The sequence below is a fragment of the Erinaceus europaeus genome, chromosome 8 (genome assembly GCF_950295315.1).
Source record: "Erinaceus europaeus chromosome 8, mEriEur2.1, whole genome shotgun sequence".
NCBI lineage: Eukaryota > Metazoa > Chordata > Mammalia > Eulipotyphla > Erinaceidae > Erinaceus > Erinaceus europaeus.
The window spans coordinates 15,709,007-15,724,079 of record NC_080169.1 but is presented as its reverse complement, the minus strand read 5'-3'; the positions used below and the strand labels follow the sequence as shown (position 1 = coordinate 15,724,079).

The window sequence follows — 15,073 nt, the reverse complement described above, 5'->3', positions numbered from 1 at the left end:
CTTTGAGTTTTATAACAAGTACAATATTATAAACTTTCAGAGGCTGGAGAGGTGCCTCAGCGGTAGAGCACAGGGCTTGCCTGAGTCAACTTCCAAATTTGACCCCTGGCATCATATATATGTGCTGCCTGGTGATGCTCTGGTTTGTTCTCTGTTTCTCCCTTACTCCTTCCCCCTCTCCATCCCTGTCTCTCTTTCTCTTTCTTAATAACTTAGTAAATCTTTAGGAAAAAAAAAAAAAGAACTGGATACTGTCAAAATAGCTCACCCACAGGACACCTGCTTTCCATGGGAGCCACTTAGGTAGAAGCCCCATATACCACGTGGGAGTACTAGACCACTGAGGGAAGCTCCAGTCCTGTGGTGTCTCTCACTATATGTTTCTGAAAAGAATTAATCTGAAACAGTGAAGCCCTGATGATGACAAAGGAAAAAAAAAAATTCTCAGCAAGAAATTAGAAAAACATTTCTATTTAGAGCCAAAGTCAACCCAGGATAAAGGTGGTTGCTGGTATTTTTTTTTGTGGACTCTGAAGATACTTTTTTAAAAAACTAAAACAACTTTTGATAGAGCAATATGCTTAATAACTCAGATGCAGTGACGCTTCTACTACCCTATAAACCAGTGAGTTATTTATAACATTTTTATTTTTTGATGCATTGTATCTATATTGACTTGTTACCAAGGCCGGGCAGTAGCACAGCAGGTTAAGTGCACAGTGTGAAGTGCAAGGACTGGTGCAAAAGATCCCAATTGGAACCCCCAGCTCCCCACCTGCAGTGGGGTTGCTTCACAAGTGGTGAAGCAGGTCTGCAGGTATCTATCTTTCTCTCCTCCTCTCTGTCTTCCCCTCCTCTCTCACTTTCTATCCTTTGCAACAATGGAAAAAAGATGACTTCCAGGAGCAGTGGATTCATAGTGCAGGCACCAAGCCTGGAGGCAATAATAATCATCATCATTATCTATGTTCTCACCACCCACACTGAACATAACATTTTGCCATACTTGTGTGTCTGGATTTTATTTTTTTTATTAGTGATTTAATATTGGTTTACAAAATTACAAGATAATGGCTACAATTCCACACCATACCCACCACCAGAGTTCTGTGTCCCCATTCTCTCCACTGGAAACTGCAGTGATTCTCTAAAGGTCACAGATATAGGCTGACTATTACTCCTATAACATCTATCTATATATCTATATTGTTGCCCATTTTTTTTTCTATGATCCTGCCTTTCCTCATTCTTCTCCATTTTCTTCATCTCCTTCTCCTCCATTTCCGTCTCCTCCTCCTCCTCCCCCTCCTCCCCCTCCTCTTTTTCCTTCTTCTTTTTTGACTATTGGGGATTGGTGCCAGCCAAGGATTTCTGAGCAGATCACTGAGTAACAGGAATATCACCCTTTTCCTATACACCGCACACTCTTTTCCTATACATTAAAATAATACTGCTGTTCAGTATTCAGTATTTGTGACACAGTTGTAAAGCAGGCAACACTACTGTTATCCTTAATACCGCCACTGTCTTCTGTCTATTGTATTATTATTTGTTTAACCTTTAGAAAAGATCACTTTGGCATTATTTCTATTTTCCTAGTTTTTTGTTTTTTTGTGACCCTTGTAATTTTAACTTCTATTTAGCCTCTTTTAGATCCACATTTTGGGTCTACCAAACTGGCAAAAAGTAAAGAACATGCATTTTTATGTAGACTTTTTTTTTATGTATGCTCCCCCCCATTCTTAAAGGCTGGATTGTGCTTCTGTAAAAGCTGCTCCCTCCCCCAGTGTTCTGTTTGTGTTTCTAAAGTGCTCTCAGAGACACACACCAAAAAAAGCCCAGAAATAGGAACACGTGTCACAGTATACTGACTTAGAGTCATAAGTATCCGTTTGGATAATACATGAAACACATTCCCAAATAGTGAAGAGAGATCCATGTTGTTGTTCTTATTACTATTATTATTCTGCTTCAGGGGGAGGGGTGGCTTAATGGTTTGCATTACAGTTATTGATGCATAGGTACAATTTATCTTCTCCCTATGGTCGATGTCTGCAAAATACTCTCACCCCAATTAGATCCCTTTAGACCATCAGGCACAAGGATCCCAACATCCTCTTCACCCCTCCCATCCCCTCCTTCCCCAAAGCCCCCTGGAATCAAGATGGAATACTACTCAGCTGTACATTATTATTTTTCAGACAGCTTGAATGTTTCCAGTTCTGTTTCACATTCAACGAGCTAAGAGAAAATTAAATATAATAGTTTTGCCTCCATTAAATTCCTCAGCTACCAGGTTAAATGAAGGCATGGCTGTGCACAGTTGAAAGTCGTTGCTCCAGCTCACTTCCTCTCCTTGGTGGTGGTCTGAGTATGTAGTCGGTTTCTGTTATTTGGTACCATATACCATTTAGCACTTAATAAATGCTTGCTAATGCATATAGGAACTACTGTGCAGTTGTGATTAGGAAGCTTTACCTGTTCCTTGAATATCCATTCGTTGACACCATACTATTTAATCAAAATTAATATTTCTGAAGTTATCCAGGAGTTTGGGTGTTTTAATTTTAGTTCAGGTCAGTACCATTCACAGCCTTTAAAAGCCAGTCTGAGGTTTTTTTCCTCTTCACTTGAATTTTTCCAGGATGAAGTTATAAATAGCAGGTCTTTCATATTAAATCATTGAGCTATAGTATTAATTGAAGAGTTACAATGTGAGTCTAAATCTGAGCATGTTAATAATGGCAGTATGTCAGTTTCCTAGACTAAAAGCAGTGTAATTTGCAAATTCCTCAGGGAGTTCCACTTCCCTTTTGCCTTTAAAGGATTTTGATCATTGTTTTTATTTCAGAAACTTTAAAATGATAGAAAATTTGTACTCTAAGTCATTTCAAAAGTACTCATTATAAAATAAATTATATGAGCTGTCATGTTAACAGTTCTTTAAGTTACCCTTGGTCTTCTATTGTTTTTATATTTTTAACAGAAATTAACGGCTAAATCTTCAGTTAACACACCTATCAGAGCCTCCATTGAAGGCCATGGTAAAAGGTAAGTTGAGATTGCTTTGATAAATTGTACACACCAGCAAGCAAACACTACACTATCAGCATAGTCCAGTAGATTTTATTTTGCCATTTAAATAATAGTGGCATTGAGAGGGAAATAAAAGAAGCACCAGTTGACTTTCAAGTGAAAATCCAATAGCCATATCTCTAGTATTCTGTGACTCCTTAGTTTAAAGGAACTTGAATGGGGGATTATTACTATTGTAAATAATTTTTTCTGCCATGTGAAAAAAAAAAACTGCATGAACAGTTTCTCAAAATTAATGTAGTGTTATAATCAGCGTTTACTTTGTCTCTTCCATTTATTTGGCAGACACATTTCTCTGTGACTCGTGTTAACCCTTTGAATGTTCAGGTTACTATCCAATAAAGCAGTGATGCTCAAATAAATATCAGTTCTTTGAAATAGTTAGCTTGCTCAGGAAAATATGTGGTTTGATTACAGGAACAGAGTCTAGAAGACCAAATTAACTTCTCACATTTCCTTTGTGTTCTAATTTTATTTTTCTCCCATCTGTTGACCATATCTAGTTGCAGTCCAGTATATCTTGGTGGAACCACTGCTCCATGTGGAGTTGGAACAAATACTACACAGAGGTAGGATATCAGAAATACATTTCATCTTCTTACTGTGTTTGTCCAACTTTACATGTTGCAGCTGCTTAATACCCAGTCGTTGCCCAAATGGATAAGATTCTCTTATCCATGGTGTGGGTCTGAGACCTCAGAGTCTGCGCAGAAGACTATATTGGGAGTAAAAATTTGAGGTTTGAATTCTGGTTTTTTGGTTTGAGTTTGCTGTCATCTCCAGGGCTTTGCTGCTCTGGGATGACTTTCTGAGATGGAAAGAGACAGGGAAAGGAGGAAAGAAATTGTACGCCAGTTTGCTTCAGGGCAGTGGGGGCCAGATTTGCACCTGGGTCAGATATGTGGCAAAGCAGTGCACTGAGCGAGCTATTCTGCTGGCCTGGCCTAGGGAGTAAAGATGTGAGTCTTTCACTTTACCCTGTTATGGAAAAGAGAAAGAGTAGTGTGAAGAAGCATGATGGCATTAATAAAATGTACATAAAACCTAGGCATTTTACTTTTGAGCCAAATCAAATTTTACTCTCCTGATTGTTTTTCAAACTACTTGTAGGACTGAATTATTCCACAGACTGTTACTAATTATGATCTAATACAGTTAATTGTAGCCACAGAATGATTTCTTAGCTGTAATTTTACTTTATTTTTCTCAAAGGACAATGTTTTTAGGAAAATGTGGTGGTGTGAATAGATTTGAATAAACTACTAAATTTTAAATTAAATTAAATGGCTGCATTTACTATTATGGTTAAGATTTACACACGTAAAATGTCAGGAAATTCTAAATTATAGTTCCCACAACAGCAACAATTCAGCCAAATTACACATATGTATTAAGGCATTAAAGTTATCACTCTGTGCAGTCATGCAATAAACTGCATACACATAAGAAAGCAAGTTATAGCAGCTGTGAGAATGGTATTTTGCATTACCTGACTGGTATATTCAGAATTCAAGTGCAAATTATACCGATGGAACTGTATTGGTTACCATGTATACAACTACAGCTTCATAAATGGTGAACAGTTTGAAAGAAAATACAGAGTTTCTATGGGCCAGGAATTGGTGCACTTGGTTAAGCACACACATTACTGTGAGCAAGGACCCAGGCTCAAGCCCCTGGTCCCCACCTTCCAGGGGAAAGCTTCATAAATGCTGAAGCAGGGCTGCAGGTGTCTCTCTTGCCTCTTTCCCTCTCTACCTCCTCCTCCCTGTTCAATTTCTCTCTATTTTTATTCAATAATATATATGTATATTTTTAAAAATAAAATATAAATCTGCTTATGAAATGTGTATTGATTTGAAATATTTAATTATTATTATGATTTATATCCTTAGAAATAGAAGCATTCATTCTCAAGGTGACTTTTCAAACAGAAAATATTTGCAACTTTGAAGTTTATATTTCTGGGCTTTAGAGTGAAATAAATGAGATGATATTTTTATTATTTTTAATTGCAGAAGTATTATTTATTGTGAAAATTTAAAGAAATTGAAAACCATATAAGGAAAAAAGATAGTAATCTTTCCTATTCTTTATAGTAATCTATCCTATCCTAATCTTTCCCCATTCTCACCACCTGTGAGGTAAACAGTATTAGTTGCATGGTATATAACTGTCTACACTTTTCTTTGTTATTTTTAATTTAATTTTATTTTCTTTTTAAAAATATTTTATTTATTTTTTCATAAAAACAGGGAAGAATCCAGAAAGAAATGGGAGATAGAGAGGGGGAGAGAGAGACAACTGTTTCACACTGCTTCACTGCTCATGAAATTCCCCCCTGCAGATGAAGACCAGGGTTTTGACCAGGTCCTTGCTCATTGTAACATGTATGTTCTATGTAACATATGTGCATGACAGCCAGCTTTTTTATGTCCTTAACAAACCTGTAGGTACCTATACAGGAATTTATTTGATTACTTTTATAAAAATGGAACCGTGTTAACTTATTATGATATGCCTTGCTTTAGCTATTTCTTCAGATCAATGGGTAAATCTAATTCTTTCATCAGCTGCCTAATATCTCATAGTGTAAATATGCCACATTTTATTCAGTATTTTCAACAGTATGGCATTAAAGAGACTTGAAGTAGATATGCTCATCCATGTATATGCATAGTGGGCAGTCGGAAAAGTCATGATTGAACCTGGGACTTCAGAGCCTCAGGCATGACAGTCTGTTTGTATAACCATTATGCTATCTACCCCTGCCCTAAGTTTTCATTTTAATAGATACTACATGGCAGGTAGTATTATTATACTTTATCAGTACCAACTCATTAATCCTCAATAATTCTTTTTTTATTATTTTTTAAATATTTTTTATTTATTCCCTTTTGTTGTCCTTGTTGTTTTATTGTTGTAGTTATTATTGATGTTGTTGTTAGATAGGACAGAGAGAAATGGAGAGAAGAGGAGAAGACAGAGGGGGAGAGAAAGATAGACACCTGCAGACCTGCTTCACTGCCTGTGAATGGACTCCCCTGCAGGTGGGGAGCTGGGGGCTCGAACCAGGATCCTTACACAGGTCCTTGCGCTTTGTGCCATGTGCGCTTAACCCGCTGTGTTATTGCCCGACTCCCCGTCCTCAATAATTCTATATGGTGTCCGAGTAGTATTATTATTCCATTTCACTGGTAGGGAAACTGAATCACAAAAGTATATTACTTTATTATGGTTACATAGCCAGTAAATAATAATGGAATAAACATTTGAACCCAGGCAATCTATATGCAAAATCCGTGCTTTGAACTGTTTTATGACACCTGGATTAGTGAGGTTAGGCATTTTTTTTACCCTTTTTTTTCTTTCTTTTTTTGTCACCTGTAAAAAGGCACAGTATAACTATTTGACCATGTGTTAGAGATGTCTTATTTCACTCTACTGGCCTTTTTATTTTATTTTTAGCATGCTAAAACACTCTTAAATTTTAAGTGATCAAATATGCTTACATTGCTTCTGCGTTTTTAAATACCTGCAAACAGTGGGGGAGGTTGGTTTCTTCAGGACTGGTAAGAGAAAGCACAGGATTTGCAGGCCTGAGACCCGAGGGTCAGTCCCCTACACTGCATTTGCCAGAGCTGTGTAGTAATCTGGTCTGTGTCTCTCACTCTCTTTCTCTTTCATAAGGATGAATAAATAAAGTAATATTAAAAAAAAAAATCCTTATTGTGCAAGTCAAATTGTTTGCAGCAGCAATTCATAAGTTTTACCGTCCTCATCTTACTCCAGAGTTGTTATGTAAATATAAATTATGAGAATTGCTTGACTTTTTCATTTCTTATCAACATAGCCATTAAGTGCCTGTCGTCATTCATTATTTTAAGATCCATCTTATGACGTATGAGAGAGAGGCTGCAATATTACTCTGCTCCGGCATAAGTGACACTGTAGTGATTGAACCTGAACTGCGACCTGAACTGTGTGCTTGAAAGTCCTGCACTCCACCTGCTAGGCCGCCTCCCTGGCTTCTGAGTATCGCTCTTGGAGTTCTGCCCTCACTTTCCCATGACATCGCCTCTTCTCTCTTCACAGCATCTTTCCCATCAGCATACGAACATGCCCCCTTTCCTTCACTCTTACATATGACCTCCTCCAACCCCACTTTCTCTACCAGCTACCACCCCTTTTATTCTTTTAATTTTCAAAATTTTATTTTTTCTTCATTTTACTGGACAGAGAAATAGAGAGGAGAGGGGAGGAAAGAGAGGGTCAGAAAAGAAAAGACACCTGCGGCACTGCTTCACTACTCGTGAAACTTCCTGCCCTCTCCCCTTGCCTTCTTCAGCCGAGGACTGAGGGCTTGAACCCAGATCTTTACACATGGTGACATGTGCCTTCAGCCAAGTGTGCTGGTACCCAGCCTCCTGCTACTTCCTCTAAAGAAGCTGTGCAGACAGGCCTCTCAGAGAGGCCTGTGCAGAGCATGCCTATGTAAAAATCCAACCCACTACCTCCTAATTTCACTCTCTATCATTCATTCAAAGCTCTTTTTTACTTTCTAACGTATTTTATAATTCAGCTGTTACTGTGTTGTTGGCTTCTTTCATTAGCATCTGGATTCTGTGAGAATATAATCTCATTAGCTCTTTGGGTACATGTTGCTCTTTTTGTTTGTTTGTTTGTTTGTTTCCAGCTTCAATATCACTTTAGTGAGGAAATGTTGTTTAACAGAATTGTTGTTATCAGGAGAGTACATTTCCACATTTCCCCAAGAGAGGTGTCGGGATGTCTCAGCCTCCACCATCATCCTGCTCCACTTGAGATGGCCCGCCTCCCTCTAGTGGGCCTGCCTCTTCTCTCTGAGCCCTTTAGTCTGCTGCAATAAGCCACATTCCATTGAGGTTTCAACCTGTATTGTCCCTTGTAAATATTTTTGAGTGAGTACATGAATTTGTCTTCCTCATGAACTACTTAAGTGCTGGGATAATATCGTGTTTCCGTTTTCCTACTGCTAAACAGAAACACAGTATTATTCACGGTATTATTCCAGCACTTAAGTAGTTAATGAGGGAGACAAATTCATTTGACTATAATGTCCCAAGATTTGTGACAAAAAACATCCTTAAACCTTTCAGTAGGAAACAAAGCACTTAGAAAAGTTGACTTAGAAGAAGATCTCTTGGGAGTCGGGCAGTAGTGCAGCGGGTTAAGCACAGGTGGCGCTAAGCACAAGGACCAGCAGAAGGATCCCGGTTGGAGCCCTGGCTCCCCACCTGCAGCAGAGTCACTTCACAGGCGGTGAAGCAGGTCTGCAGGTGTCTGTCTTTCTCTCCCCTTCTCTGTCTTCCCCTCCTCTCTCCATTTCTCTCTGTCCTATCCAACAATGACAACAATAATAACTACAACAATAAAAACAACAAGGGCAACAAAAGGAATAAATAAATTTAAAAAAAGAAGAAGAAGATCTCTTTCAGACACAATTTGAAACCATTAAATCAGAATAGCTATGCATTCACTTTATTTATATCTAGTGAATATATAGGTTTGAAGACCAGGAGAAGCTCACTTGATAGGGTGCATATTTTACCATGATTAAGGACCTGGGTTCGTACCCCCCAGTCACCACGTAAGAGGAGCACCGTGCAAGAAATAGAAGCTTAATTAATTGTGGAGTGACTCTGTGGTCTCCTTCCTCGTGTGTGTGTGTGTGTGTGTGTGTGTGTGTGTGTGTGTGTGTGTGTGTGTGTGTGTCCCTCTGTCTCTCACCCTCTATGGGGGGTAAAAAAACTGTCAAGAGCAGTGTAGTCATACAGATGCAAAATCCCAGAAAACCCTGGCAGAAATAAGTAAACTTAACAAAATAAGTAGATTTGCACAGAAATTTAACTTGAAAATGTAGGATGTAATCAGTTCTTTAATATAAAAGTCTCATATTTTTATAAAGTTTAATCTTTTTCTGTTTTATTTTTGATAACCTTGAATAAGTGAGGTAGTGTATAATAAACTCATATTATTTTAAACTGTCATCTTTCTCTACAACTTCTAATGATAATGTTTTTTCTCTAAACAGAGTGTGTAACAATCTGCGTTGTATAGCCTGTGATTTCTTGGTTGTAACTTATGATGATTATATTTGGGATAAATCATGCGACTACCTATTTTTCAGGTATGTTTCTAAAAGAATTTCAATCTGAAAAATGTGCCTCATATAACTTTATATTTTATATTTTGCCACAGTGTCTCTTGGTGACATGGTCAAAGTATGTAAACTCCTCTTAATATTTTTCTGACCCACCTACTCCTGTCTACTGTCAGTGTAGGTAAAGACATGGAACTTGTGGACAAGTACAGAAGTAGCATCAATACTGACTTTTCTGCCTATATTATTTCAGAATACCCTTTCCTGCTTGAGAATTAACTCTGGGTACGTCATCCTCCTGCTTACAGAATAATGTCTTAACTCTATCACATGGCAGTCAAGAACTTCCACAGCCCAACAACCACCTATCATTCAGAGTTTTTTCACAGTGTTTTCTTCACCTTAACAAGATTATAGTTACATGTTCATACTTCCATTCCCTGGCTATGCAAGATCCTTCACAGGATACTTTCCCACCATTTTTCTTTTTATTTATAAAATGGAAATATTGACAAGACTATAGGATAGGAGGGGTACAATTCCACACAATTCCAACCCCCAGAGTTCCATTTCCAATTCCCTCCCTTGATAGCTTCCCTGTTCTTTATCCCTCTGGGAGTATGGACCCAAGGTCATTGTGGGGTGCAGAAGGTGGAAGGTCTGGCTTCTGTAATTGCTTCTCCGATGAACATGGGCATTGGAAGGTGGATCCATATGCCCAGTCTGTCTCTCTCTTTCCCTAGTGGGGCAGGGGTCTGGGGAGGAGAGCTCCAGGACACATCCCACCATTTTTCTGCCCTGACTCTGTCTGTCCCTCCTGAAACAATTCATTGCATTTTCCATGACTCCCACCCATACTCTCGACTTCAAAGTGTTCTCCTTTTCTCTGTGTCCTCAGCATTCACACTTACTGTAATACTTGTTGGAATACAAGTTTAAAATTTTTGATTGGTCTATGTCTGTATCTCTCCTTGGGGCCAGGATTGTGTCTTATATATATATTTTTTATAAATTTTAAATACCTGCAGAACACCTAAACATTTTAAGATGTTATAAGCTATAAACATGCATTTACTATGTATTTTGACCCCCAAACAGTACCTAAACGAAAGTGTATTTTCAGATGCAAATAATCAGAATAGACTACAACACAGAGACAAGGGTAAGAGGTTTTTTTCAGTGCCTCTTCCGGCAGCCCTTCTGATTAAACCTAATAGAGTCTCTACAAAGGTTAATAGTGTTTCCAACTCTTTCACTTCAAGAACCCCTTTTTTCATTTGAAAACATTATGATAATTTTGAATCTTCCCCACAACATACACACACAATTCAAATATGCAAATAATAGAAAAGTTACTTGTGAGGGGGGTTCAGAGTCCCCAACCCAAGTAAGTGTAATCAGTCTCTCAGCTTGGGAGGTGGTGCAGCGGCTAAAGCACTGGTCTCTCCAGCATGAGGTCAGTCTTCAGATCCCAGGTCAGGATCCCTAACTCTAGGTTCATAGTAGCCCTCATTTTAATCCCTAGTTGAAATGATAGATAGGCTTTCATTTCAGGTCCATTTTGCCTTTTCTGACTTCTCCAAACCTTCTGCTACACGCTTCCGGTGAACCTAATGATCAATTAACAATCTCCATGTCACCAAGATGAACCAACAGTTCTTTTGTTTGGTTTTCTTTCTATTTATTTATATTTATTTCTTTATTGAGGAATTTACGGTTGACAATAAAATATAATAGTTTTTACATGTGTAACATTTCCCAGTTTTCCATATAACAATTCAACCCCCAACTTAGGTCCTCCTCTGCCATCATGTTCTAGGACATGAACCCTCTCCACCCCCACCCCAGACTCCTTTACCTTGGGGCAGTACATCAATATTTTCTTTATTAGTAATTTAATGGTAGGGAAGAAAAAGGGCCAGAGTGAGTGAGATGGAGAAGGGAAAACACCTGAAAGGTGTGATTGGAAGCAGGAAATGGGTCCTTGTAGGCTTTCATGAGGTCGTCTGTCCAGGGAAGTCAGGTTGGCATCCTGGTAGCATCTGCAACTTGGTGGCTGAAAATCAATAAGATATAAAGAAGAACTAGTTGTTTAATAATCAGGAGCCTAAAGGTAAGTGTATAATAGTTGAAATTGGGATCTTCATTATTGAAGAAACTAAGGAAGTCTACGTTAGGTATATTCCAAGGGGCCTAGGACTTTACTAATTTTTGCTGAGCCCAACCCTGACAGCTAACATGAAGGTGGGCTGAGAGCATTGTTTGGGTCTCTATCTAACCATTAATAAATTTAAAAAATAAATAAATAAACAGAGGGCAGGAGATGGCACACCAGGTTAAATGCTCACATTACAGTGTACAAGGACACTGTATGTTGACCTGGCCTCTCTTCAGAGCGTGGGGCAGTTCCTACCACTGCTGTTCTACATTGAGGGCAAGGTCCTGTGGAGGACCTTGGCCACAGGATGGTTTAAGATGTTGTTCCTGATGGAGATGACCAGTGATGGTGGAGAGAGGGATCTGTTAGAAGGTTAGGCCCATCATGTCTATGTGGGAATCCCAGGATTCCCTGACTCGAGCCCCAGATGGTGGGGTGGTCTGGTAGTGACCAGAAGGGCCATCATTAGAGTATGCCTGAACCAACAATTGTTAGGAGTCTAGTATAAGGTAATGAAATACAAGGAGTATCAATGCTGTGGTCAGCACAGGCAACAATTACACTAATTGCTTATTTCACTGATATTTAAGGAACTTTCAGCAAGTCATGGACTTCTCTAGAAATCAGTTGGCAGCTGGGGCAACAACTCAGCTGCAAGCGCTCAGGTCTCGCATGCCTGAGGCTCTTGGTTAAATCCCTACTGCCACATGTACCAGAGTGCGCTCTGACTTCTCTCTCTCATATGAAATAAATAAAATACATCTTTTAAAAAGAATGATACCTCAATTTTTAAAATGTACACTTTACTATAAAACAGAAAAACTTACTGTACTACTAAAACTAATCAAAACTGTCTTTCTGCAATATACTAAGTACAGTTTGAAAAATAGTGCCTCATTAATTAATTAAATTAAAAATAAATACATGTAAATCAGTAAAAAAAAAAAAAAACTTTCCAAACCCTCAAGATGTTTAGGAATATGTTTATGAGGTAAGAGAATGGAGCCAAATAAAAAACAGACCATCACCACGAGAGTATAATCATTAGCATATGTGTTTTTTATTTTGAAGACTTACTGTTACTTCTTTTTTAAAAATATTTTATTTATGAGAAAGATAGGAAGAGAAAGAACTAGACATCACTCTGGCACATGTGCTGCCGGGGATCAAACTCGGGACCTCATGCTTGAAAGTCCAAAGCTTTATCACTGCGCCACCTCTCAGACCACAATTTACTGTTACTTCTTTATCAAGCAGACATTATTTGACTTCTAATCTAGTGTGGCATCCTTAGATACTGAGCTCACAGTGAAGAAGGACTCAGTTTATGTTCTCAAGTAATACATAGTTTTGGCTGGGAATAATGTCGTCATGTGATAAACCTAACAGTTAAGATTAAAAGGAGAGGTTATCATACCACCGGGCAAGGTGAGTGCTCTCCATCCTGAGATGTCAGGGAGAGCCTCAAAGTTTTAAAAAACAATTAGAAGTTTTAATAGCAAATAAAATAGACTCTATTATTATTTGGAGAGGTGTGTTTAGGGGCTTGCAAATAGTTTGAACTGTGCAAAGCACTGGAAATAAGCAAAAGAGGTGAAGTAGGCAAGAGATTTTTTTTTAAAAAAAGAGTAGAACTGAGGAAGTAGCACTATGGAATTTAGAATTTAGACATAATAATTCTTCAGGCAGTGGGTAACATTGTAGTCTTTTATCATGGAGGAGATGTGAAAGATGGTTTGGTTTTTTGTTTTTTTTTTTCAAAGATAATGGGAGACAGTCCAGTTTGGAATCATGGGGGTGAATGAAGAAATAAGAAAGGAATTTCAGATCTGAATTATGGCAGTGAGGAAGGTGAGAGAAGCCAGTGTATTTGAGAGCTATTTTAGAGGTAATTCTAGCTATGGTGGATGAGAGGTAGATAGGATGAGTCATTGTCATCTGTTTCCATTTGCATAGAGGAACAATGATACTGTCCAATGGCATAAAAAAAAAAATGAAGAAGAAGGAGAACCAATATGAAGTAAGAGGCTATATATCCACTCTAAGGAAGCTAGTAAAGCTATGAGTCTAAATCACTGATAGGAAACAATGTGTGAAATTATCACTAAACCCATGAGATTGGGGAGTATTAGCCAGGAGATCAACATGGAAGCCTGTCAGTGAAGGCAGAATTAAAGTCTCATTTAGTCAAGACAGAAGACTTTTTTAAATTGATCTAATAATGATTGAAAAGACTGTAGGATAAGAGGGTTAATATGTTCAGGGAGGGAGCCGGGCAGTAGCACATCGGGTTAAGCACACATGACGCGAAGCCCAAGGACCTGCGTAAGGATCCCAGTTTAAGCCCCCGGTTCTGGTTCTCTACGTGTAGGACGGTCACTTTACAAATGGTGAAGCAGGTCTGCAGGTATCTATCTTTCTCTACCCCTCTCTGTCTTCCCCTCCTCTCTCAATTGCTCTCTGTCCTATCCAGCAACAATAACAGCAACAACAATAATAATAACAAGGGCAATAAAAGGGGGAGAAATAGCCTCCAGGAGCAGTGGATTCATAGTGCAGGCACTGAGCCCCAGAAATAACCCTGGAGGCAAAAAAAAAAAAAAAAAAAAAAAAAACACCAAGGAGGATAGGGAATAGTTACTGAGGGCCACTGGAAGTAGGCAGGCAGAGCCCAAATGCAATAGGTTTGCAGAATGCTACTGAATGCCCAGCAGAATTAGGGGAGCCTCTATTCTCAGTAATAACACTCGGCACATTGACTCTACAGAGAAATGCTGGAGGTGGTTTGATTGTTCTTATTTTACAGATGCAGACAGTGATTTGTAGCTTAGACAAGTTCTAGAACTTCCTTGTAAAAAGTATAAGCTACATGTCACCATGCTGTCGTAGTAGCTCTTATTTTCCTAGTAAATCATTTGTTTTACTTATGGTGCACAGTGAAATTGTTTAAGATTTTAAAATGTGCTCTTATACAGAGCTTGCATGCTTGAGACTCTGGGCTTCATCCCATCAATGCATGTGTCAAAGTAGAGTGGTGCTCTGGTCTTTTTCTCACTGTCTTCCATGAAATAAATAAGTATAGACATTTTAATTCGCCTCTTAAAAACATTTTAATGCATTCATTAGTTTCATGATTATTCATGATTCCTCTTCCTAAAAATCTCTTAAAAATTCAATCAAGTATCAAATGAGAACTTCTGGGAGGCGTGCCCATGGTATACCATCAAATGTTAAGTTTGTCAAAATACATTGCAGACTGAATAAAGAACATTTGCCTTCATTTATCTAGTTTTAAACACATTTAGTGGGGCGGGGCGGGGGTTCTTTCTGATAAAATTTAAATTATTCATTTCTTCCTCTAGTTCACTATAAGCTTAGAAAGTCAATTAGCTAGTCAAATCTCAGTTCTCTGAGATCAGATAGCTGGCCTGAATAGAACTCACAGATTTTATTCGTTAATGACTTTGTAAATTGTCCCTGATTTATGTGTGCAATACTGAATGTGGTGTCCACTGACCACCAGAGGGCACCTTATAACCTGTTTTCAATTGCTGTTACATCAAATAACTACACTGTTTCTTTTTATATTTTTATGCTACATTTTTATCTTTTATTACTTTACTTCATGGAATAATCACTTCATTTACTTCATGGAATAAATTAAGTACTTAGATTAC

At 38.3% G+C, this 15,073-nt stretch overlaps 1 protein-coding gene across 1 annotated transcript in view; it reads left to right on the top strand.

Annotated features, from left to right (window-relative positions):
* The window catches only part of CFAP418 (cilia and flagella associated protein 418), a 28,972-nt gene that overhangs the window by 9,482 nt on the left and 4,417 nt on the right, over positions 1-15,073 (top strand). Inside the window, exons 3-5 of the mRNA XM_007532211.3 lie at positions 2,987-3,051; positions 3,600-3,665; positions 9,170-9,265. Coding sequence (XP_007532273.1) covers positions 2,987-3,051; positions 3,600-3,665; positions 9,170-9,265 — 227 coding nt within the window. The remainder of the gene's footprint in view (positions 1-2,986; positions 3,052-3,599; positions 3,666-9,169; positions 9,266-15,073) is intronic.